The 24188-nt window shown below is 47.9% G+C and overlaps 1 protein-coding gene across 1 annotated transcript; it reads right to left on the reverse strand.

Annotated features, from left to right (window-relative positions):
* Positions 1–313: 313 nt before the first annotated feature.
* Positions 314–24175, reverse strand: Slc2a5 (solute carrier family 2 member 5). The gene is made up of 12 exons (XM_052717466.1): positions 23709–24175; positions 17878–17976; positions 17271–17431; positions 12037–12161; positions 6674–6826; positions 4544–4669; positions 4271–4458; positions 4006–4116; positions 3201–3302; positions 1786–1861; positions 1162–1289; positions 314–1082 (listed from the first exon to the last, which is right to left on the reverse strand). The coding sequence occupies exons 1-12, from the start codon at positions 23736–23738 to the stop codon at positions 882–884; spliced, it is 1500 nt and encodes a 499-aa protein (XP_052573426.1). The 5' UTR covers positions 23739–24175; the 3' UTR covers positions 314–881.
* Between the last annotated feature and the right edge of the window lie 13 nt (positions 24176–24188).

Raw genomic sequence — 24188 nt, forward strand, 5'->3', positions numbered from 1 at the left:
TACAGCCAGCATGGAGACACACGCCTTTAATCTCAATACCAACCATAGAAGACCTGGAGGTCTGTATAGACAGGCAGTGACGAGGCGGTCATGTGGTTGGGTTTACAACCAATGAGAAGGCAGAACTGAAAGTCAATAAAAAGACAGATACACAGGAAGTAGGTCTCTTTCTGAGGGGAAGGACGACAGCGGCAGTGAAGGGTAAGAAAGGGTTTTTAGTATCAGCTCTTAACTACTGCTCTGACCTCTTGGGCTTTTAACTCTGCATCTGGCTCTGTGTTTCTTATTTAATAAGACTGTTACATCTACAAGGTGAAAAGTGTCAGATCTCTTTTATTGGTTATACAGAGGTGTTCCACTAATATTATCATTTACAGTTAATAGTTCATGCTCAGTTAATATCTCCCCATGGTCTGTTCCCCAGCTTCATGACACTGCTGGGTCAGGATAAGGATGACTTCAATTCCGAGCAAACGCCAGCGACCTCCTTGGGTCACTGTGGTTCAGTGACCCCCTAGGCACCTGGGAGCCACCAAAGGGTTAGCTTGGCTGGTGTAATGTGGTCCTCCCGTCTGGTCCTGCAGGAACTGTTTTTGTTAGGAAAGCTGTGTTACAGTACCCGCACCACAGTCTCCCTAGCAAAGGTGAGGGACAGTGTCGCATGTGGCTGAGAGCCTGTGACTGGCCTCTGTGCTTAGAGACAGCAGAAAAGCACAAAAGGAGGTCAGATGTCCTCACTGGATGGGGGCTGGTGATGGGGCTGGCATTCTCTGCCAGGCTTGTCTCATTTCCAGTGTCACAGACAATAAGAAGACAGAACCAAAGTCCAGAGAAAAGGTCCATGCAGACCAGCTACACTGGCTCATGCCCTGGCTCTGGTACTACGGAGAGACAGCAGGTGGAAGGTCTTTGAGTTCCTCCTTCTCTGGGTACACATCCGACACCTTGTTCTTCTTGGCAAAGATCTGGTTGATCTCAATGAATGACCTGCCCTTGGTCTCTGGGATGACCAGGAAGATGTAGATGGTGGTGAGGAGACATATGACTGCGAAGACGATGAAGCTGTAGGCGCCGAGGCCCACCTGTGGGAAGAGGGACCAGTGAGGGAGGATGTGCTAGAAGGTTCTGGCTTGGTGGGTTGGGGATTTGGGTCCCACTCACTTGAATGAATGGGAAGATGAGCCCCACGGTGAAGTTGGAGAGCCAGTGGACACTACCCCCGACCATGAAGGCGGCTGGTCTGGAGGACTGCAGGAAGATCTCAGTGATGAGCAGGGCAGGGATGGGACCTGAAGAGGGAGCACAGAGGGATGGTGGCGAGATGTGAGAGGGAAGGGTGAGGAGAGGAAGCAGGGACGATAGTTAGGTTGGGGGAGACACCCTCCCTGAAGGCAGAGTGACTCACAAAGGGTCCTTGAGCCTCTGGGTGTTTTGGCACCCTGGTCACCTGGCCATGGGGGCAGTGAGTATCTCTAAGACACAGGACTTTGGGGAGTGGTTGAGTGAGGAAGCAAATGCAGGCATAAGGATGTTGGGTGTGATGCATGGCAGAGGCTGCCTGTGGAGCTCATTCTGTTGATCTAACACGGCAGCACTTACAACCCAGAGACCCCAGCATCACCTAAATCCCCAAGCGGCCAAGCCAGCCCCTTCTATCCTGTGCTAAAAGGAGCAAGGCAGAAGGCACTTGGGATGCATCCACCCTCCCTGGGGATTCTCAGAGAAGCTCCTGGAGGACCAGGATGTGGGGCACTGAACCTACAAAACCAGCCTAGAGATACATACTGGGTCCCAGGGCGTGTCCTATGACATAGACAATGACGCAGACGATGCTGACGTAAGGCATCCAGGAGATGGTGTCCTGTGGGTGGGAAAACGGGTAGTCAGCACCTGGGTCTGGAAGGAGCCAGCCGTGACTCGGCTAGACCACGTGATGAGATCTTAGAAGTCAGCTGAGAGGGGGCTGGATTTGCTGAGGGAGGGGCACATGGTCCCTAGACACCTGACAAAGACTATACTTGCTAAAATACACTGATTTTGGTGCCTAGTCCCTTTACTGTGGTAAAAACATAGGTTGGGAGCAATATGGTGTTGTTTCTGAGCAAGGCTACCAGCACAGCTGGCATCTGATGTGACAAGCTTTTTCTGAAAATGCCTCTAGCCTTCAAAGGGGCTGAACTTTTGCTGGACCCTGCAGTTAAGTTACTAACAGGCCTTGAGATCATTGATGACTGTGTACTTAACCTGCTCTCCTGCTGTGTATTCCAGCTGTGTAAGTTTATTCTCCCATCAATACAACAATATAACCAACCTGACAATATCTTGATTTCCTATGCAATCAGCTCTTACAACCTAAGCTAAATGCATAGCTTTAATCTTTAGTTATGCACTCTTCTGTAGTCTGTCTTTCCATGCTTCTGTGCACATGTGTGAGTGCACGTGCACATGCATGCGTGTGTGTGTGTGTGTGTGTGTGTGTGTGTGTGTGTGTGTGTGTGTGTGTGTTGTGGTAATCATTAGCTGAAAGCAGCCAACAGGTTAAAAGCAAACTTCAACAACAAATATCTCACATGTGTTGGAAGTAAAATGTGGATATAGGCTGTAATATCTGTGTGTGACTTTGAATGCTATTCTGGGCCAATAAATTTATTGGGGGTCAGTAAATAATGTCTTCCCTTATAAAACTCTGTTAAAAAATTCTGTAAAATAGCCAAGCAGTGGTGGTATATGCCTTTAATCCCAGCACTTGGGAGTTCAGGGCCAGCCTGGTCTACATAGTGAGTTCTAGGACAGCGAGAGCTATGTAGAGACCCTGTCTGAAAAAAAGAAAGAAAGAAAAAAAGAAAGAAAAGGAAAGGAAAGAAGGAAGGAAGGAAGAAAAAAAGAAGAAGAATAAAAGGAAGAAAGAAAAGTATCCCTCATTCCTTTCCAATCTCACAGTGTTTACTGTGCTGTTCAATAAATATAGCTCAAAGCCCTCTGTTAAGGACACAGATATCAGACACACACAGGCCACAAGTCACAAACGGCAGACCAGTCGAAGACACAAGGAGAGAAGTGGGGAATTCAAATTTGGGTTCACACATGGTTTAAAGGACCCCAGGAGAAAGTCTCTTTCTCCCCACCCCATGTGACACCAGTGCATTTTGGTGTCTTCTCTGAGCCTTCTTTAAATGGGTAATTGTCACAGCATCCTTTACCTGCAGCGCCAGAGCGACCGTCAGCACGATACAGGCAGTGAGGCAGGTGGAGAAGCCAAGGAGGAGTAGAAGCCGCCGTCCCCAAAGCTCTACCACAAATATCTGGAGGTGTGGGAGGGAGGAAGTGAGGTTTTAGAGCCAGTGCCCCATGTTTCTGTGAGACAGAGCACCCCTGCCTGGGGCTGCCATCATGGGAACACCCTCATTATCCCTCAACCAACTTTTGAGGTGTCAGGAGCAGTGTGTGCCCAGCCACCAGTGTGTACATAATTCCACATGCATGCACAGAACATGTGTCCTTGGGTGGCCAGTGGAGAGGTCCAGCTGAATCACTAGGACCCCAGATGTCCACTCTTAAATGAGAGCCCAAATTAAGGGCCTGCGTCCTGTGACTCTAAGCTTCAGGCCCACATGGAGGCCTGGCTGGCTCCTCTGAACAGGGGGACAAGTCTCACTCAGGTACGACCTGAGCAGTGAGTCATGAGCTCCTTGTAGGGCCACTGAGCTACCCTGTGCAGAGACTCCCTCCATTTCTGCCATGCTCAGCAGCCCCAGATAGAAGAGGTCAGAGCAGAGTCACTGCACACAGTGGGAACATCTGGAGTAAGGTTTGGGCCTCTGCTTTTAGGGGTCCATGACTGCTCCCCACTGGAGTCAGTGATGTCCTCACAGCAGAGCTTTGAGGCTGGGGGATCAGGGCCCAAGGGGCATATTGCATACTTCAGGCCCCAGATCCCTCCAAGGTTAGGACCTTCTTCACTCCACCCCTGGTGGCTGATAGGACCACAGCCTCATAGACACTCACCGTGACAAGGGTCATGAACACATTGACTGCCCCTGTCCCTGCAGTCACATACTGGACATCATTGCTCTTCACACCTGCGCTGAGGTAGATCTTGTCAGCGTAGTAGTAGATCTGGAAGGCAACCATGGGTTTGGCAGAGGGCCTCAAAGGTAGGGTGGCCAGTGGCCCACTGCACCCCAACTCCTCAGAGCTATATGCAAGCTATATAATCGTTGTTAGCACCTGGTCACACACTGCTGCCCCTAAGCCCACAGGCTGCCCATACCGCGTTCACTCCTGACAGCTGCTGGCCAGCCATGAGGACGATGATGGAGATGAGTTGCCAGCGCAGGGACTGCATCTTGAACAACTTCCACACGGAGATAAAGCCAGCGGCCTTCTCGGCCTCATCTTCCCTCTGGATCTCCTCCATTTCTAGGGTCACATCCTTCCAACCTCGAAGCCTCTGCAGGGCTGAGGGAGAGACAAGCAGAGGGCATGAACTCAGAGCTGAAGAGCCTGGGGATCCAGAGTGAAGAGGAGACCACATAAACCTCACCTTTCTCCGTGGCTGACGCGTCTTTCTTCTGAATCAGCAGGTAGCGGGGGCTCTCGGGGAAGAAGGGCAGGAAGAGGACCTGTAAAGCTGCGGGGACTCCAGTCAGCCCCAGGAGGATGGGCCAGCCTGTAAGAAAGGGTCGACTGTCACGGGAGCCTAGGGACCTGGGCCCCTTTCCTCTGCCCCCTGCATGTGCCAAGCACGCAGCACCGTTCCCCTGAGGCAGGACATGGCTCTGTGAGGACAACACTCGACTTTTTCAGTGGTTGTGTGGTGGCTATTTACACAGTGGTTAAGGCATGACCACTTCACACTATGAGGTGGGCAAACAAGAGCACCTGATGGTTCCAAATGTGGGTAAGAACGTGATGCCAGTGGGAAGCCTCCATGTGTTATTATACAGACCTGCATCGCCCTCCAGGGACCAGGTGGCTGGAGCGGACTGAGACCAACACTGTGATCCCACCCCAGGTACCTGGCCAGAGAGGCTTGTGTTGGGACACAAGGACAGCTAAACTGGAGTGGTCAGAGCAGCGCTGGGAAACTGGGAAACAAAACCAGCGCAGTGTGGATGCCCATTAAATCCTCATGGGATGGACGGACAGAATGTTCTCTCCTTGAATAGGACTGTCCCTGCCCTCCTGCTCAGTGCAGTGCAGTGCAGAGCTTGGCTCCTGGCTTTGAGTCCTGCTGCCTGTGGTGCCCTGAGACTCAACCCTAGTCCATTCATTTTGGGTCTCAGCTCCTAGGGAGAATGTGGCACCTTGACAGAGGTGTCCTGGACACATACATGCAGGACTGATGGAAAGACAAGAGGGTGTGGCAGTGCAACACAGAGCCAGGCCCAGGCTGCAGGGTCCGAATCTTAACAGGACCTTGGATAAATTTCCAATCTGCTGAGTCTCAGTTATGGGCTTATCTGTAAAATGGGTGTAAAGTACATGATCTCCTGGGGCTGCTGGGGGGAAGAAATGAACTACTGCAGAAGACATGGCACCTGGGGCCATTGCAAGCAAGTGCTGCGTCCTGACTGGTGTGATCATTGAGACTGGTCTCCTTCTCAGAAGCTCAAGAATCAGAAAGAAAGACAAGAAGGAAGGGAAAGAAGAAAAGAGATGAGACCAGACGAGTAGGGGGTAGGGCTGGGCTCCATTGGTAGAGTATTTGCCTAGCATGTGCAGAGGTGTTAGGGAATATTATTTTAAGGTGTGTTACTTTTGTTTATGTTGCATTTGTTTAACTCTGTGAAGCTGTGCTACTTTGCCTGTCTAAAACACCTGATGATCTGATAAAGAGCTGAATGGCCAATAGCAAAGCAGGAGAGAGGACAGGCGGGGCTGGCAGGCAGAGAGTATATATAGAAGGAGAAATCTGAGAGGAGAGATCTAGGAGCCAGAGAAGGAGGAGGGCTCCAGGGGCCAGCCACCCAGCTACACAGCAAACCACGGAGTAAGAAACAAAGAAAAGCCCAGAGGCAAAAAATAGACAGGATAATTTAAAGTTAAGAAAAGCTGGCTAGACACTAAGCCAAGCTAAGGCCGGACATTCATAATTAAGAATAAGCCTCCGTGTGTGATTTATTTGGGAGCTGGGTGGCAGGCCCCCCAAAAGAGCAAACACAATCACCAACACAGAGGGCTCTGGGTTTGGTCTTCAGCACTGCATGAAACGGTTGTGGTTTTACACACCTGTAATCTCAGTACTTGTGGGGTAGAGACAGGAGATCAGGAGTTCAAGGTCATCTTTGACTACAAGGTGAGTTCGAGACCAGCCTGGGTTACATGAGACCGTGTCTCAAAAACGAAAAAAGTAGCTCAAGACTCAAGACAAAGAGGAGGTAATGATGCCATTTATAAGCTATTGTGTGCTTCCAAGTGTGTGGACAGTCACTTAGTAGTCAAGGGACATAGGCCCTTCCTTTTCAGTTGAGACACCTTGCCATCTCCTAAAAGGAATGTGTCACCACGTGCTTGTTCAGGGCCCACAGTGTGCATGGTGGGCTAGGGACAGATCGTGGCAGCAAGGAGAGTCTTCACTGGACAGAACAGGGAAGTCAGCAGGCCGTAGTTCCTGGTAATGGCAGCAGGGACTTTGGGGGAGCAGAGGGCGGGGGCAGGGCTCTGTTCTCACCTTCCTCATTTGCCAAGACATTCCGAAAGCCAAACAGCTGGGCCACAAGGATGCCGACGGTGATGAAGAGCTGGGGTACCACCCCAAGAGCCCCTCGCAGGTTTTTAGGGGCCAGTTCCCCTAAGTACATAGGGACCACATTGGAAGATAGACCTGAAGGAGAATTGAAATAAGAATACAACCAGGAAAGAGTCTTGGAGAGACAGACTGTGTCTTTAAGGATCCACCCTACTTTACAAAGCACACTCTCTAGCCCAGCCCTCCCTTCAGACGGGAATAACTCAGGTGGTAATGAACTTGCTGTGCAGTCATGAGGACCTGAGTTCAAGCCCCACATAGGGCTGGGTATGGGGGTGGGTACATTGATAATCCCAGTGTAGGGGCTTGGGGAGGCAGTCAGATCTCTGGAGCTTGCAGACCAGCCAGCCTGCTCTAGTCAGTGAGCTCCAGGTTCATTGAAAGACCCTGTCTCAGAAAACAATGTGTAGAGCTCCCGAAGAATAACATCTGACGTGAACCTGTAGCCTCTATACACATGTGCACCCCATCTCACACACAGCCTCCCATAACACAGTGAATGAATGACCTCACACACAGCCTCCCATAACACAGTGAATGAATGAATGGCCCTTGCAAACACCCCTTCTAATTTTCAGCTCCTTCAATAAAGAAATCGCATCAGAGATATTCCTAATAGAAGTATTTGCTCCTTGACTGGTGTCACCCGGGTGCGCAGTCTGGCCAGGCCCTGTGTCCTTGCTTCTGACTGGCCCGGGTCTCAGGGAGAGGATTAGACATGCTCCTCTCCTTTGCCTCAGGGAGAAAAGAGAAGAACACCCCTGTCCACCAGATTACTTTCTGGGGACAACACATCACACAATGAACCCCTGCACAGAGACCTTTCCCCCCACACAGCACAAGTTCCATTTGTTAGTTCACATGACACAGTGGCTCACACCTTAATCCCAGCACCCGGAGGCTGAGGCAGGAAGGTTAATGTGAGATCCAGGCCAACCTGGGATACAAAAGGACACCATGACTTAGAAAAGCTTCAGATGGCTGGCAAGTTGACTAAGTGATTAAGAGCACTTGTTGTTGCAAAGGATCGGGGTTCAATTCCCAGCACCTACATGGAAGCTCACCACCTTCTCAGGCACAAATGTAGTGCACAGACATACATGCAGTACACTTATACACATATAGTAAAAATAAATCTAAAAGAAGCATGTCTTTAATTCCAGCACTCAGGAGGCAGAGGCAGGTGGATCTCTGTGAGTTCAAGGCCAGCCTGGTCTACAGAGAGAGTTCCAGGACAGCCAGAGCTATTACATAAAGAAGACCTGTCTTGAAAACAAGCCAAAATAAAACAAAACCAAGAAAAGCTTAAAAATGTAAAACAAAACAAAAAAAACCAAAAAAACAAATTTCAGTATATATCATTGAAAATCTACATTGCTGGGATTTACGTAATGCTGGGGCTACTCTGAACCCCACTATTTAATCTTTAAAAAATACTTATTGTTTTTAGTAATGTGGTTGTGTGTGTGTACGTGTGTGTCTTCATGGGCATGTTTACATGAACACAGATGTTCTCAAAGGTCCAATTGTGTCAGATACCCCAGGAGCTGGTGGTTGTGGGCCTCCCAACATGGGTACTAGGAACTGAACTCAGTCATCTCTCCGGCTCCCCACTATTGAATCTTGTAAAATTTCCCTTCATATCAAAATATGACTCTTTTAGGAATAGATGAAGTTGGGGGCTGGTGAGATGGCTCAGTGGAAGAGGAAGACCCTGGAGTTGGATCTGGGGTTTGTAATGTCTGCATTCCTGCTGGCCAGGGAAAACCTTCGGCCTTCTTGCCAAGGAGTCAATCAATAACAAACCCGTGAACCGTGAGCCCCCAGAAGGCAATGCTCGGCCACCCTTGCTCCTCTCTCACAGCAGGGCTGATTACTTATTCTCAGGGTGAGCTATGGTGTTGGGGTCAGTGGTCCAAGGGCAGGGAGCCTGCTCACACCGTGACTGTCCAGGTGTGAGTGAGAAGCTGAGTTCAAATGTGAGCATCTCTGAGGCTGAAACTCTTTTCCTTACTGTCTCGGGGTGTTCTTTACCCTTTTCCTTCTTGACCTCGCTGGAGCACAGTGTGGAGTTTTCCAGAAGTCACTTGCCATCTTCTTTTACAACTAACTGGACACGGGCAGATTTGAAAATCCAGCCGGGCCTGCGATCATGCAGCGCATTACAAGAGGCTTTCTGACCGAGGCCCCGTCCCATAGCCTCTGGGCTCCTCCCGCCCATTGGCCATCCAGCACACCTGTCACCTGCTGTGCTGGTCATGAGGCCACTGGCCACGTGTACTGCATCTGCTACACCGTTCCCTTCCTGAACACCCCGGAGGAGTTCACCCAGGTGTTTCTCGGCCCCAGGGATGGTGGTCGGCTTGTACTTCTGTCGACTGTACTTACTTACTGTATAAATATAATTTATCATTTGTTTCATGAAGATGAAGAGAAAATCCAACTGTCTGCTGTTAAGACAGACATTAAAGTGATTTGCAAGGATGTGAGATGAGTCACTCTTCTTACAAAAATTGTCTTAAAACATAAACATACAATTTTTTTGTGTGTGTGTGTGGCAGAGTCTTGGGTAGACCAGTCTGGTCTTGAGTCTTAAGCTCAGCACACCTGGCAGTTTTGTTTTGTTTTCTGACTGATTATTTTTCATAAAAACTTTGTGTGTGTGTGTGTGTGTGTGTGTGTGTGTGTGTGTGTGTGTGTGTGTGCCCCCATACCACATGCATGCCGTGCCCAGGGAGGCCAGAAGAGGACCTTGGGTCCCCTTGGTCCCAGCTGTGAGCTGTCTGATGTGAGTGCTGAGGAATTGAACCCAGGTCCTCTGCAAGAGCAGCAAGTGCTTTTAACCTCTGACCTATCTTTCGAGCCCTATGGAACACTCAATTATTTTAAGAATGAAAAGAAGTCCCAAGACCAAAATTCTGAGAGCAGGGCCAGTGAGATGGCTCAGCGAGAAGAGGTGATCACTGCCAAGACTGAAACACCGAGTTTGCAAGAAAAACTGATTTTGATCACAAACAATGGAAGAAGAAATGGACTCCTATAAATTGTTCTCTGATCTCCACAGATCAGATCGCCACACCCCCGAGTAAATATGCAAATCAAAAACTATGAGACAAATTGTTGACCAAAAGTATGCTTTTGAAGCATAAAGGTTGGGGTCCTCCTATCCCCCCAAAGATCTTAGCCAGGTGTGCTGGTGCATGCCTAATAATGCTAGCACTTCGGAGCCTGAGGCAGGAGGATTGTTAAAAGTTTGAGGTCAGTGTGAGCTACAGAGGAGACCTTGTCTCAAAAGCAAATACAAACAAATGAAAACCAAACAATCAAGGTCTTGTTACATATACACAGTCCAGGCTAGCCTCAAACTGGTAATCCTCCTGCCTCAGCGTGGCAAGTGTTAGAGTGTGGTTAGGAGCCCTCATCTCCATAGGTTAGAATTTATTTGTGTGTGTGCTGTGAACAAACCCAGGGCTTTGATCTTGTCAGGCAAGTGCTCTACCACTGAGCTATATTCCCAGCCCCCGTTTTACTTTTTTTTTTTGTTTTTGAGATATGGTGTGTCCAAGCTAATTGAGAACTCATTCTGCAGTCTAAGCAGAACTTGAACCTGAAATTCTCTTGCCTTTGCCCATTAAGTAGCTGATATCATAAGTGTGTGTCACCAGGCCCAGCTTAGGTTAAGATTTTAAAATTACGTTTACATGTTTATGTGTTTACGTGTGTGTGCGCACATGCGCGTGCGCACTAGATTTTTAGCTGTGATTAAAATTTATTAGAGTTTATCACTTTATTATTATTGGAAACCCATCCTGGATGTTTATGATCGATGGGAAAGAGACTGCACTAGCTGACAACTTCTGGAGTTTTCTATTTCTTGAAAAGCTTCTGCGTGGAAAACCAAAGGCAGAGCCAAGCCAGGTGAGGTCATGATGGCGGGGATGCTCTCTCAGGGTGAGGGTGAGGGTGGGGGCTGGGGGTGGGACCGGGAGCAAGAACTCAGTGCTGAGTGAAGCGTGCCTCATGGCTAGTTTTCTCCTGATGTGGCTATTTCTCCCCCACCACCCTGTCTGGCAGTTCTTCACTTTAGCTGGCCTGAGCTAACTATTGTAGATCAGGCTGGCCCCAAACTCACAGAGATCCATCTGGCTCCACCTCTTGAGTGCTGGAATCAAAGGTGTGAGCCACCTCTGGCTCACCAGCTTGCAAACTTCTCTGCCTATTAATGAGCTCTAGGGATTTGCTTACAGTCAGCCAGATCATCCCTCCGTCCCTACCCCACATTAGGAAGGAGAGGTCACTCTGAGACCATCCAGGAGGAAATATGTGAGGGCAGAGGTCAGGAGGTGCCCACCTTGCTTCTGAAGGACCCTGAGAATTGGCAAAGCCACTCCTGGCTGGGCACTGGGAAAGGCTGACTGTTGGGGAAGCCACAACTGTGGCTTTAAAAGTGTCTCCATTTCTAAGCAATTAGGGGAGACCTTTCTAAAACTAAGGCAGCATATCCCAGACAGCCTGGGTTGAGAAGACAGTGGGTGGGGTTTACAAGCCAGTTTTACACATCGCCCTTCCCCCAACAGGGTTTCTCTGTGTAACCTGGCTATCCCATCGCTCTGTAGACCAGGCTGGCCTTGAACTCACAGAGATCCTCCTGCCTCTGTCTCCCTAGTGCTGGGATTAAAGATGTGTACCACCACTGCCCAGCCCAAGTTCCACAACTTTTTTAAGACCACAGTTTAAAAAGTACAGAAATTGATTTTTCAGCTTGGTTCTCCCACACAGGCACAGATGAACAATGACCGAAACAAAATTTCATGCAATCTTTTTGTTCCTGTGACATAGGACAGTCTACTGTCACACAAAGCTGCTGCTCACTAAGTTGACACCTCTATCCTCCGACTGACCGTTATCCTAGCCAATGCTGACAAGATGGGGGGGAAAAAAAGGATCAGAGTGGAAGGACCCTTCTAAACTCAGGGTTTGAGGTTTATTCTTACAGCTTTCTTGGGCTAGGAATTGTGGCTCAGTGATAGAGTGCTTATCTAGCTTTCACAAGGCCCTGGGCTCAATCCCAGCCTTGGAAAAACAAAGCCAAAGACAGCTTTCTCTGCAGGAAGCGTTGCTGTGAAGTTCTGCCCACTGCCCACCCAGGAGAACCAGGCAAAACTCAGGTGCCTGTGGAGGGTCAGCTTCAAGCTCTGGGCTCCCAAAGGCCCCAGACAACACCAGATCCCTGAGTCAGTTCTGCTTCCTCTGTGCTGAACGGCACTGCAGACAGGGTTCCTTACCTGCACATATTCCAACCATGAGTCTGGAGGCAATGATCAGCTCATATGATCTGGCAGTTTTGCTGCACCCCATTAAGATGGCTGGTACGATAGAGAAGATGTTGTTGAATAGCAAGGCCCCTTTTCTGTAGAGGGGGTGGGAACGTCAGGTTAGTGTAAGGATTCATTCATTCACTTCATCATTCACTCATCACTAATTCATGCAGTCAACAAACACCCTCAATGTCTACTCAGAGCCCCGTCCACTAGTTACAGCAGTGAGCGTTACTGGGACCTGAAGCTAACAGAGTGTATATCCTGCTGTGGAGCAAAGGACAGAGGGGAACGGACTCATCCGAAGACACAGGAAAGTCAATCTGCTGTGGTGTCAGCGGGCTGTGGTTGTACACTCCGAAGACTGGGGTGTGTGGAACCCTGGAGCCCAGCGACTCAGGCCAGACCTGGTGGCACAGTGTGGAGACTTTGTCTCAAAAACAAACAAGTCTTGGGGATGTGGCTTGGGTGGGAGAGTAGCTGATAAGGCCCTGATTCAGTTCCAGCATGACAATGAAAACAAAACAAAAACAAAAACAAAACATGTGGACTGGAGAGATGGCTCCATAGTTAAGACCACTCTGCTCTTGCAGAGGACCTGGGTTCAATTCCCAGTACCCACATGGCAGCTAACAACCATGTGTATCTCCAGTTCAGAGGAAGTGACACCCTCTTCTGGTCTCCTTGGGCATCAGACACACATGTAGACAAAACACCCAGACATATAAAATAAAATGAAGAATAAAAATTAAAAAACAAACAAATAAAAATGAATCAAGACACAGATTTTTGTACCCTTTACGATAGATAAAGGGTACAATATGATAATGACAAAAATGTAAAACTAGAACATTCTAGAAGTATATAATCTAGGTGGCTTCACAATGCATTTTTAGATACAATACCAAAGTATAATGCATGAAAGAAAAAAATTGATGCTTAAAATGAAGAAAAGAGTTAGAAAACATAAGAATTGAAACAACAAAAAGCCAGTATAAACAAAAAGAGAGGTTGAAAACAGCCTTAAGAAATGCCAAAATATAAACTGATGTAAAAATACAAGAAACACAAGGCTGCTGGAAAAGGTAAACTGTTGTCAAGGAGGCTGACAAAGAAAGCTTTGGTCGATTAAGTGGCCTGGGTGTTCCAGGCCCATTTATACTAGACCTGTTAGTATAGTTTGGTGAGTTTCCAGGAAACATAACACATTCATTCAGTTTAAACTATTAGAACTGTTCTTCTCTGAAGAAGGATACACACAGCTAACAACCATTACATTCTTTTCTACTCCTCTGAGAAATTTGTCTGTTCCTGTATAATTTTTTCTTGGATCTGTTAGCAGTTTACATAGTTGTTGAATAGTAAAAGGGATATCATTAAATCCAGTGACAATTTTTAGTATTCTTTCCTTTATTTCATCAAAGGGAATATATTTAACATTAGGTTTGGGAGCTGAAGTTCTGAAATCATCCATCCCTTTTTGTAGTTTGAAAATAAAATAACCTTTAAATTGGGACCACTGAATCATTGTTTCTCCAGTCTTGGCTACATGGCAGAGAAACTGATCCAGGACCGGATAAACTTCCTTTTTCCCTTCTCAAAATCTTTCAGTGCCTCCTGCAGCTGTTATGTGTGTTGCTTGATTGGGTAATAAATAAAACAGATTGGCTAGTAGCCAGGCAGGAAGTATAGGCGGGACAAAGAGAAGAGAATTGGGGGAAGTGGAAGGCTGAGTCAGAGAGACACTGCCAGCCGCCGCCATGACAAACAACATGTAAAGATGCTGGCAAGCCACGAGCCACGTGGCAAGGTATAGATTTATAGAAATGGATTAATTTAAGATATAAGAACAGTTAACAAGAAGCCTGAGTCATTAGGCCAAACAGTTTAAATAATATAAGCGTCTGTGTGTTTATTTTATAAGTGGGCTGTTGGACTACCAGAGCTTGCGGGACCGGAGAGAAAACTCTCAGCTACAGTAAACAGAGCCGGCTCATGTCTTAAACTCTGTAACCCCACATCTTAGGAGGCTGAGGCAGGAGGATTGCCATCTAAAACCCTGCCTCCAAAAAGCAAAGCAAAAGGGGTCTGGAGAGATATTTCAGTGGCTAAGGGCACTAGCTGCTCTTTTGTGAGACTCAGGTTCAATTCCTGAAACCTACATGGTGGCTCACAGCTGTCTATAACTCTAGTTTCATGGGATCTAACGCCCTCTTCTGATCTCTGCAGGCAACAGGCTCACACATGGTACACATACATACATGCAGACAAAACACCTATATACATAAAAATAAATTTGAAAAAAAAATACTGTTTGGGGAAAAAAAGGTAAAGCATAGAAAAAACAAAACAAAACAAAAACCAACAAACCCAAAACTAAAACCAAACAAAGGAGAAGAGGACCACCTGTCCAGAGAGGTTTCAACATAGCTTCAAAAAAACTGGACACATCCAGCTGTGTGCTGAAGATGCAGCTCTGCGATAGACTGCTTTTTTAGCATGCAGGAGGCCTTGGCTTCTACCACCACAACCTCAGAACCAAATAAAATAAGCAAACAAACAAAAGCCAACTAAAACTCATTTGTCTGTGTGTGCACATGTGTGTATATGTGTGTATGTGCATACATATTTAAGAAAATTCGTTTGTTTTTTAGATAGGATTTCTCTGTGTAACAGCTCTGGCTGTCCTAGAATTCACTTTGTAGACCAGGCTGGCCCCGAACTCACAGAGATCTGCCTGCCTCTGCCTCCCAAGTGCTGGGATTAAAGGTGTTTAAAAACAATCTCACTATGCCATGTAGGCTGGCCTAAAACTTTAGACTCTGCTGCCTCTGAAGTGCTTGGATCACAGGAGTGAGCCACCCTGCTCAGCTATGAATGCTCTAGAAGTGCCTGGGAACATAGACAACATCCCTAAGTTAAGCCACTCTTGCTGTTTTTAAAATACCTGCAAATATTGTAAACAAATAAGTGCATGCTGATTAAGTTCCAAGTGGACTGCTTGGTGAGCAAGGCTGGGCCCCACCTGGGCAAGTGCCCACTAGTGTTGACCTGTGTCTGACAGATCTGACTCATTCTGGGGCTCCCGGAGAAAGCTATGGGTTCAACACTAACCTCACAGAGTGATCTCAGGGTCTCAGATCTTCAATCAGAGGTTGTATACTGAAGGAAAAAAAATTTAATTTTTTTTATATATTTAATTTTATGTGTATAAATATTTTGTCTGAATGGATGTCTGTGCACTGCGTGCATGTCTAGTGCCTGTGGAAGTCAGAAGAGGATATCACATACTGCTGTGGGATGTTCTGTGTGGCAAATGTGTTGCTCTGATTGGTTGGTAAATAAATCACTGATTGGCCAGTAGTCAGGCAGGAGGAAGTGTGGGCAGGACAAGGAGGAGAATAAAGCTGGGAAGTGGAAGGCTGAGTCAGAGACACTGCCAGCCGCCACGATGACAAACAGTATGTGAAGATGCCGGTAAGCCACGAGCCATGTGGCAAGGTATAGATTAATAGAAATGGATTAACTTAAGCTGTAAGAACAGTTAGCAAGAAGCCTGCCACGGCCATACAGTTTGTAAGTAATGTAAGTCTCTCTGTTTACTTGGTTGGGTCTGAGCGGCTGTAGGACTGGCAGGTGAGAGAGATTTGTCCTGACTGTGGGCCAGGCAGGAAAACTCTAGCTACAAGATACCCTACAACTGCAGTTGCAGATGGTTGGGAGCCGCCATGTGGGTGCTGGGAACCAAACCTGGGTCCTGTGCAAGAGCAACAAGTGCTCTTAACCACAGAGCCATCTCTCCAGCCCCAAGACTTTCCAAAAGTATGAAGAAGGAAGGTTCCAGATTCTGGTCTTGATCCAAGATCCTGACTGGGTCTCACTTTGTAGACCAGGCTGGCACTGAATTCCAGATCCTTTTGCCTTCACCTACAGAGTCCCGAGATTATAGGATGCATAACTGCATACAGCAGGTAACTCTGCCAGTGTCAAAAACACTGACGAGGAAGGAGCTTTTGGTTTGAGTGAGGCAAAGGACATGGAGCCCCATGTCTTCCTTGGCACACAATGTTCATTCTTGGGGACATACCCAGCCATCCATGGGACCTAGGTCCCTTGTCTAGCTTCCCAAACATTAGTCATTTGAATGGCCCCAACAGAAAGTAAAATTTACCATCCTGGTTATTACCCTCATCTCATGATAAGAACTTCTGTTTCAGGCCCATGTTTAAAAGCTGATGATGCATATCTGTAAGTTTGGGGTAATAAAAATCTACCCACCCTCATGGGGCCTGCTGGCACATGATTGCAATCCCATCAATTGCAAGGTAGAAGAAGGAAAATCAGGTGTTCAAGATCACCTTTGACTTCATAGTGAGTGTGAGGCCAACCTGGGCTACAGGAGACCCTGTTTCAAAAACAAAAACAAAGGCTGGGGAGATGGTCCAGCCAGTAAAGTGCCTACTGTGCAAGCTTGGGGACCTGCATTCTGATCTCCAGAACACATTTAAAGAGCTAGGCATAGTGGTATGTGACTGTAGCCACAGTAATAGAGGTAGAAGGGGTGGGGGAGGGGCAGCGGGGAAAGGGGAGCATGAAGACTGGCAGAGTTCTGAAGTACAATGAGCAGCCAGCCAAGCCAAGCCGAGCAGCCTCAAGGTTTGGTGAGGTGCTGTCTTAAAGAAAGGTGGGGCCAGCTGTGGGAGGGTGCCTTTCACCCCAGCACTCAGGAAGTAGAAGTAGGTGAATGTCTGTGAGTTTGAGGCCAATCAGGGCTACATAGTGAGACCCTATCTTAAAAAAAAAATGATGAAGGGATGGCCTAGTGGTTAAGAAGCCTTGCTGTTCTTGCAGAGGACCTGGGTTCCGTTCCCAGCACTCCCATGTCGGCTCACAGCAGTCCTTAACGCCAGTTCCAGGGGATCCAGAGCCCTCTCTTGGCCTCATCAGGCAGCAGGCACACAGGCAGTGCACATACATACATGCAGACAGAGCACTCATACACATAAAATAAAAATAATAAATCAATTTAAAAAAGGTGAAAAGGAATGGAGGAAAGACACTCAACATTTACTGCTAGCTTCCACAAGCATACATACATGTTTGCACTTGCACTAGCATGCTTACATGCACATACTAACAACAGTAAGTACATACACCACACACACACACACACACACACACACACACACATCCCAACTTACCTGCCCAACTTATTCACCAAGGGTCCAACCATGAGCGAGCCTATAAAGCCTCCAAAGGGGAACATGGACACCGTCACGGACCACAGCAGTGTCAAGGAGAAGGAATCAAGGGTCTCCTGGGTTCTTTCCTGGTAGGTGTCATTGTAAAACTGCTGCATGAGCTGGGGACAGAAGGAACAGACTGTCAGACCAGCTGAGCTCATTTTGCACAAAGAATTAATAGAGGTGTTAAGCTATGGAATGGGGACAGCCCTATTGGTGATAGGGACAGAGCTGCCTGGGTAGCGTATGGATTGGAACACCCATGGGAAGAACTCTGGCAGGCAACACTTACGGTGTTTCTCACACCCTGGGATGGCTGCAGCCTTCCGGATGGTGTGGCCACTGCCCTCCAGGTGACTCTGCACACTGCCAGGCCACAGGAGGTAAGTTCATGAGAACCTGAGGGCTGAGGACTTGGCCATTCACTTAGCCTGGGGTTCTGAAGGGACTTTCCCCTCCTTTCCCTTAAGGGGTCAGCTGTGTTTGCTCTCTGGGGACCATGTGCACCTCTAAGACCCTCCCTGCGTCAACAGTTATGGCTCACTTACCACAGTGACCTACCTACCTCTGACGGTGAGTTGACGGCAGCCACGTTGTACCCATATTGGAAGGACGAACCAAAGGCAGCTATCAGTGTTGCCAGGGCAAGCACCAGGGTCAGCTTCTGTGAGAGGTAGGGTGGATGTCAGAGAGGGGCCAAGAGCGGGCCTCTGCTCTACGTCCAGTGTACACACAGCCATTCTAACCTCATCCTTGGTCTTCCAGCTACTCTCTATCCAAAGACTGACCCACTGGGGCTAGAACAGGCTCTCATCCAGGCGCTCCTCCAACCCCCTGTGTTATCCAGACTGTTCTCCAACTCCTCAGCTCAAACAATCCTCCTGCCTCAACCTCCTGAGTAGCCGGAACTTCCAGCAAGAACCTCTGCAGCCGGCTCCCTACCACTGGCTCCATACAGCTGCAGCTGGCCCTCTGTAGTGCTTTCCAAAGGATTCCTCACATACCAGGAGTACCTGTGTGTGGGTCTCTATGTGTGTATGCATGTGTGTGTGCACGTGCGTGCGTGCGTGCGTGCGTGCACCAGGGCACCCATGTGTGGGTCTGTGTGTGTGTACCAGGAGCACCTGTGTGTGGGTCTGTGTGTGTGCACCAGGGGCACCTGTGTGTGGGTCTGTGCGTACCTGGTTTAATCGGCTGCTGGCTGGCTGGCTGTGTGGATTGGACATTGACTGGGTCTTGTACATGCTAATAAAGCTTTCCACCACCACTTAGGGGTTTGTGTTCTGTTGTGTTGTGTTGTTTTGAGACAGGTCTTGTTAAATTGCCCAGGCTGGCCTTGAATTTTTGATGCTCTTGTCTCAGCCTCCCTGAGTTCCAGCATTGTAGGTGTGAACTACATCTCTCTCTCTCTCTCTCTCTCTCTCTCTCTCTCTCTCTCTCTCTCTCATTCTTTCTTTCTCTCTCTCTTTGAGACAGAATCTCTCTACACAGTCTTGGCTCTCCTGGAACTCACCATGTGTACCATGCCAGGCTGGCCTTGAACTCACAGAGATCTGCCTGCCTCTGCCTCTGGAGTGCTGGTATTAAAGGTGTGTGCCACCACACCTAGCCCATGAACTACAAGAACAGGTCTTGATGATGGAAAAGTTCTTAGAAGAGTTCTAGGCTTTCCTATCTCTGCCTCCAGCTCCAGAGATTTCTCTCAACCTCCAAGAAGTGAGCTGTATGGTCTAGGGGCCCTCACAGCAGAGGTATCTCTCTCTTCCTCAGAAGTAGGTCCCCAACAATCCCTGCCTTTTTAGATAAGGACCTAACAATGGATGCCACAATCCAAAAGAAAAAGTCATTGAGTCAACCCCACGAGCATTCCTTTGCTGTAGACCTGCTGCTTTTTTTTTTTAAGGTTTATTTATTTATTATGCATATAGTGCTCTGTCTGCATGTATGCATGCAGGCCAGGAGAGGGCGCCAGATCTCATTACAGATGGTTGTGAGCTATCATGTCGTTGTTTGGAATTGAACTCAAGACCTCTGGAAGAACAGTCAATGCTCTTAACCTCTGAGTCATCTCTACAGTCCTGACCTGTTGCTTTTAAAAACTAAATTTAGGGCTGGAGAAATGGCTCAGAGGTTAAGAGTACTGTCTACTCTTCCAGAGGTCCTGAGTTCAATTCTCAGCAACCACATGGTGGTTCACAGCCATTTATATAATGAGATCTGGTGCCCTCTTCTGGCGTGCAGCCATACATGGAGGCAGAATGTTGTATACATAATAAATAAATAAATAAATAAATAAATAAATAAATAAATAAATAAATAAATAAATAAATAAATAAATAAATAAAAGTTTAAAAAAAAAACCCTAAATTTATAGCTGGGTGGTGGTGGTGCACACACCTTTAGTCCCAGCACTCAGGAGGCATAGGCAGGTGGATCTCTGCAAGTTCGAGGCCAGCTTGGTCTACAGAGTGAGTTCCAGGACAGCCAAAGCTATGCAGAGAAATCCTGTCTTGGGAAAAAATTAAAAGATTTATTTTAATTTTGTGTATAGGTCTGTATGTGGGCATGTGCACATGAATATAGGTGCTCAAAGAGGCCAGAAGTGCCAGATCCACTGGACCTGGACTTACAGCTATGAGCTGTCCAATGTGGGTGCTGGGGATTGAACTTGTGTCCTTTGGAAGAGCAGCAAGCATTCTTAATGCTGAGCCATCTCTTCAGCCTCTTGGCTGATGTATAATTCTCTGAGGAGGAGTGTAGCTTGTGAAACCACATCCTACCTATGGTACCAAAACTGACCAGTTTTTGCCCCCAAGCTGGGTTCTTCCTCCTTTTCCCTCCTGGAACTAGAGGGCCAATGAGACTGAGCACCAACTAGCAATGAAAAGACTTTTAGTCTTGGTCAAAAATAGAAGTGGGGGAAAGATTTACAAATTAATTTCCCCTTTACCTATTATTTTGAAATGGGTAGAGGGTTTCGTTAAGTTGACGAGGTTGACCTTGAACTCTCTCTGTAGCCCAGGCTTCCACTGAATGTGTGTTCCTTGTGCCCCAGTCTTCCAAAGAGCAGGCAGGTCTGGCTTGTCTTTATGGTGTGCAGCATGGTGTTTACACACACTTTGTGAAATGTAGCACAGTCATCTCATCACTACACTGGCCACCACACATAGTTACCTGTTGTTCAAATCTTAGATGGTTTTTTAATAAAATAACCCAGAACCAGATATCAGGGTGAAAGCTGTAAGATCAGAGAAGAGAGTAGCCAGCCCCTAGTTCTTACCTCTACGAAATCCTCAGCCTAAAGAGAGTGAGTTCCTGTTCCCTCACGCCTTACATACCTTTCTCTGCCCTGCCATATCACTTCCTGGGATTAAAGGTGTGTGTACTTCCCAAGCAAAGGCAAGAGATCTCAAGTGCTGGGATTAAGGGTGTGTGCCACCACTGCCTGGCTCTGTTTCTCTCCTATACTGGATCAATCTCATGGAGCCCAGTGTGGCCTTGAACTCATAGAGATCCAGATGGATCTCTGTGTCCCAGTGATAGGATTAAAGGTGTGTGCCACCACTGCCTGACCTCTGTGTCTAATCTAGTGGCTGGCTCTGTCCTCTGATCCTCAGGCAAGTTTATTAGGGTACACAATACATCACCACAGTTACCTTTGCCTATGTGTGTGGTGAAGACGTGTAAAATGCACTCAGTGACTCTCAAGAACCCAAGGAGGACTAGTTGCAATCGGTACGGCCAGCGTGCTGCACACCACTGCATCACTAACTGCAATCACAGGCCCTGACATGCAGCTCCAGGGCTCGCTCATCCCACCAACAGAAACTTTGAACTCTTGAGCAGATCGCCCATTACCTCTTCCCCAGGCCCCTGGCAACTGCTCTTCTGGTTTGCACCCACATCTGCTAATGCAGCTTTGTGTCTTTCTGTGCCTGACTCTGCCACTCTGCATGACCATCCAGGCACAAAGCAATAGGACGCCCTTTATTTTTTGAGAACGATTAACTACATTTTTACATGGTTGAACACTATGTCACATGAGTTACAGTCTCACCTCAGCTTGCTTTTTCTTTTTTCCTCCTTTCAAGGAGAAAGAGGAAAAGAATTTGGGGCTAGGACATAGCTCAGTGACAGGGCAATTGCTGAGCATGGACGAGACCCTCGATTCCCTCCTCAGCACCCCACTCTCCCTAGATTACTGGGGAAACATCTTGAGGCCTAAGTAAAGTACCCATCATTGGGAATGACCCTGTTGGGTTGATTCAAGAATACAGGGAAGGAGGCTCCCCCAGCCCCAGCTGATCTACAGTAAGTATCACACATGGGTGGGCTCATTAGTCAGTTAATATGCAACAATGAGGAGCTTGGGAGGTCAGAGGACAAGGGATACTGTCCAGGACACTAAAGTAGCTGTGGCGGAGACATTTCACAAAACATGTCCTCATTGTCCAAAGCACTAGTTTGTAGGAAAAAGAAGAGATCTACTCAACAGTTCTTAAGTAATTTTGAGGCCTGAGCTGCACAGCTACTGACGGACAGCTGGGCCCTACTGATGTCCGGCATCTTCCCAGAAGACCATGTGGCCTCTGCTTCCCTGGCTTCTCCTAATCCCCTGGCTTCATGCCTGGCTTCACGCCTGGACAGTGAGGGGCAGACAGTTGAGGTCAGCCCATGCCCCATGCTAGTAGCTGCCTGAGTTGTTTCCCTCCACCAAGAGTCATCTGCAGAGTGCACCACGTGGGGACATCCCCAGTCTTCCCTCTTCTCCTTAAGCAGCAGGCACAGCATCTCTTGTGACCCCGGACTTCACGTTCTTAGCCTCAGGTGCCTTCCCATCAAATACAGGCGATGGCACTTGACCTGTCAAACACGTTCTCAGCTGTGACAATCCCAGACAGGTCGCATGGCATCACAGGCCTGTAATCTCAGCCACCTGGGAGGCTGAGGGAGGAGGATCACAAGTTCGAGGCCAGTTTAGACCGTTTAGAGAGCCCCTATTTTAAATCGAAAGGGAGAAAGTGGCTGGGGGTGTAGTTCAGTGGTAGAGCACTTGCCTAGCATGCACGAGGCTCTGGGTTAAGTTCCCAGCACTGGAAAATCAACAAACAAACAAACAAAATGAAACAAGATAATCCAAGAGAAGTCCCCGGGTAAACGGTTAAATAGTGATTCTGGTTTGCAGGGAGGGGGTGATTCTGCCCTCTGGAGGACATTTGTTTATCATACTAGAAATAAAGTGGGGAGAGGCTGGGATGTTCCTCATCACACTAGACAGCCCCAGAGATATCCCGCGCCCAGTTTCAATAGTGAGGTCACCCGCTCCACAGGATAAACCAAGCAGAAATATGGACAAGAGCATTCCCTCCTGGCCAGACACTTCATGTGCATTGTGTAACTGTTCTGGCACCAGGAGAGGAAGGGGCTACCGGTCCATTTTGTAGGTGAGGAGACACTAAAAGAGTTAATAAGGTGAGATGGCACACACCTACAACCGAGCACTTGGGAGGTAGAGGCAGGAGGATCAGGAGTTTGAGGCCAGCCTCAGTGGTACAAACTGTCTCAATAACTACATTGCTGCAAATAAATACCTGGCCCAAGTCTTAGCCACAGCTCAGATGGGACAGAGCTGGACCCAACAGCAGGCGCTTCTCCCTCCCAAACCCACGCCCGCTCTATACGCTGCAGACCTTGCTTCCAGACCGTATGTCTAATGGACCTCAATAAATAATATTTTACACAAATGCTTGCTTCTTCCCACCCACTTATGAACAAATGCTACTGGGAAATGCATTATTAAAATTAAATTAAAATTTTAATTATTTAAAAATTTTAAAATGCAAATTCCTTGAAAGTGGATGTTGATCGATTCATGTTCCCTTCTTGGCACTGCAAATTTTCCTCAGGCAAAGAAATCTACACCTAGCCCACAGCTACACTGTGTGTTTGGAACAGAAGAAAAAAAAATTTTTAAATTTTTTGAGACAGGGTCTCTATCCCAGGCTGACTTTGAATTCCCTTTGTAGCCGAGGTTAACCTCAAACTCCTTATCCTCCGACCTCTACTTCCCAAGTGCTAAGACACAGATGTGTGCCGGCACACCTGACTGAAAATCTGGACTTCACGCGTCCTAGGTGAGCACTCTACGAGTTGAACCACACCCCCAGCCCAGTTATTTCTCAACAACTGTCCCAGTGCCATGATTCCTAGTGGGCATCTGTCTATAAACATCAGGCTACTACTCTAAAGCCCAGCTGTTGGTGGGCTTCTGAGCAAGCGGCCCTTTCCAGACAGTGCATCCAGCTGAAGGCAGGCTCCGCAACACCAGAGCCCTGGGGATGTCCAAGGAAAGCTGAGCAGGTCCAGAGCCCTGGCTGCTACCAACCACACACTCACCCCTTCCTTCTCTTGATGGCCTTTCTCCATCGTTGCTCTGCAAGGGCAGCCTGCAGCTCAACTCCTCAAAGTGCCAGCTGTGCCGTGTGGAGAGGGAAGACATTTAGATTGCACTTTGGTCATGCCAACTCCCAGCCAATTGCATTTTTATTGCCAGTCTAAATCAGAATAACCCTTTCGGGCACTGAGAAACTGCCCCCTTCTTTCACTTCTGCTTTTTAAGTGAAGCATCTAGAGTTTGGCTAAACCAATGTGTCCCCTGAAATTGCAGGCTCAGCATGGCACCCAGGAGAAACAGCCCTCAGTGTTTCCCCACTGCTCAAGTTTCTCCCAGTCATGTTCTTGAAGAGTGACTGGGAAGGTTATTTCTATCTGGAACACATGGACACAAGCAGCTGTCACTTGCCTAACACCACATTAGACGATGGAGCAACAGCTGGGCTGATAGAGACTTAGCAGAGCGGTCCCCACCACGAGCTC

The sequence above is a fragment of the Peromyscus californicus genome, unplaced genomic scaffold (assembly GCF_007827085.1).
Source record: "Peromyscus californicus insignis strain IS unplaced genomic scaffold, ASM782708v3 Scaffold_5__1_contigs__length_169319896, whole genome shotgun sequence".
NCBI lineage: Eukaryota > Metazoa > Chordata > Mammalia > Rodentia > Cricetidae > Peromyscus > Peromyscus californicus.

Coding starts and splice junctions, on each gene's coding strand:
- Slc2a5 (XM_052717466.1), bottom strand. CDS start 23,738: ATGGAGAAAGGCCATCAAGAGAAGGAAGGG. Junction 4,670..6,673: donor TGTCTTGGCAAATGAGGAAG/GTGAGAACAGAG, acceptor CCTTTCTTACAG/GCTGGCCCATCCTCCTGGGG. Junction 4,459..4,543: donor CGCGTCAGCCACGGAGAAAG/GTGAGGTTTATG, acceptor TCTCTCCCTCAG/CCCTGCAGAGGCTTCGAGGT.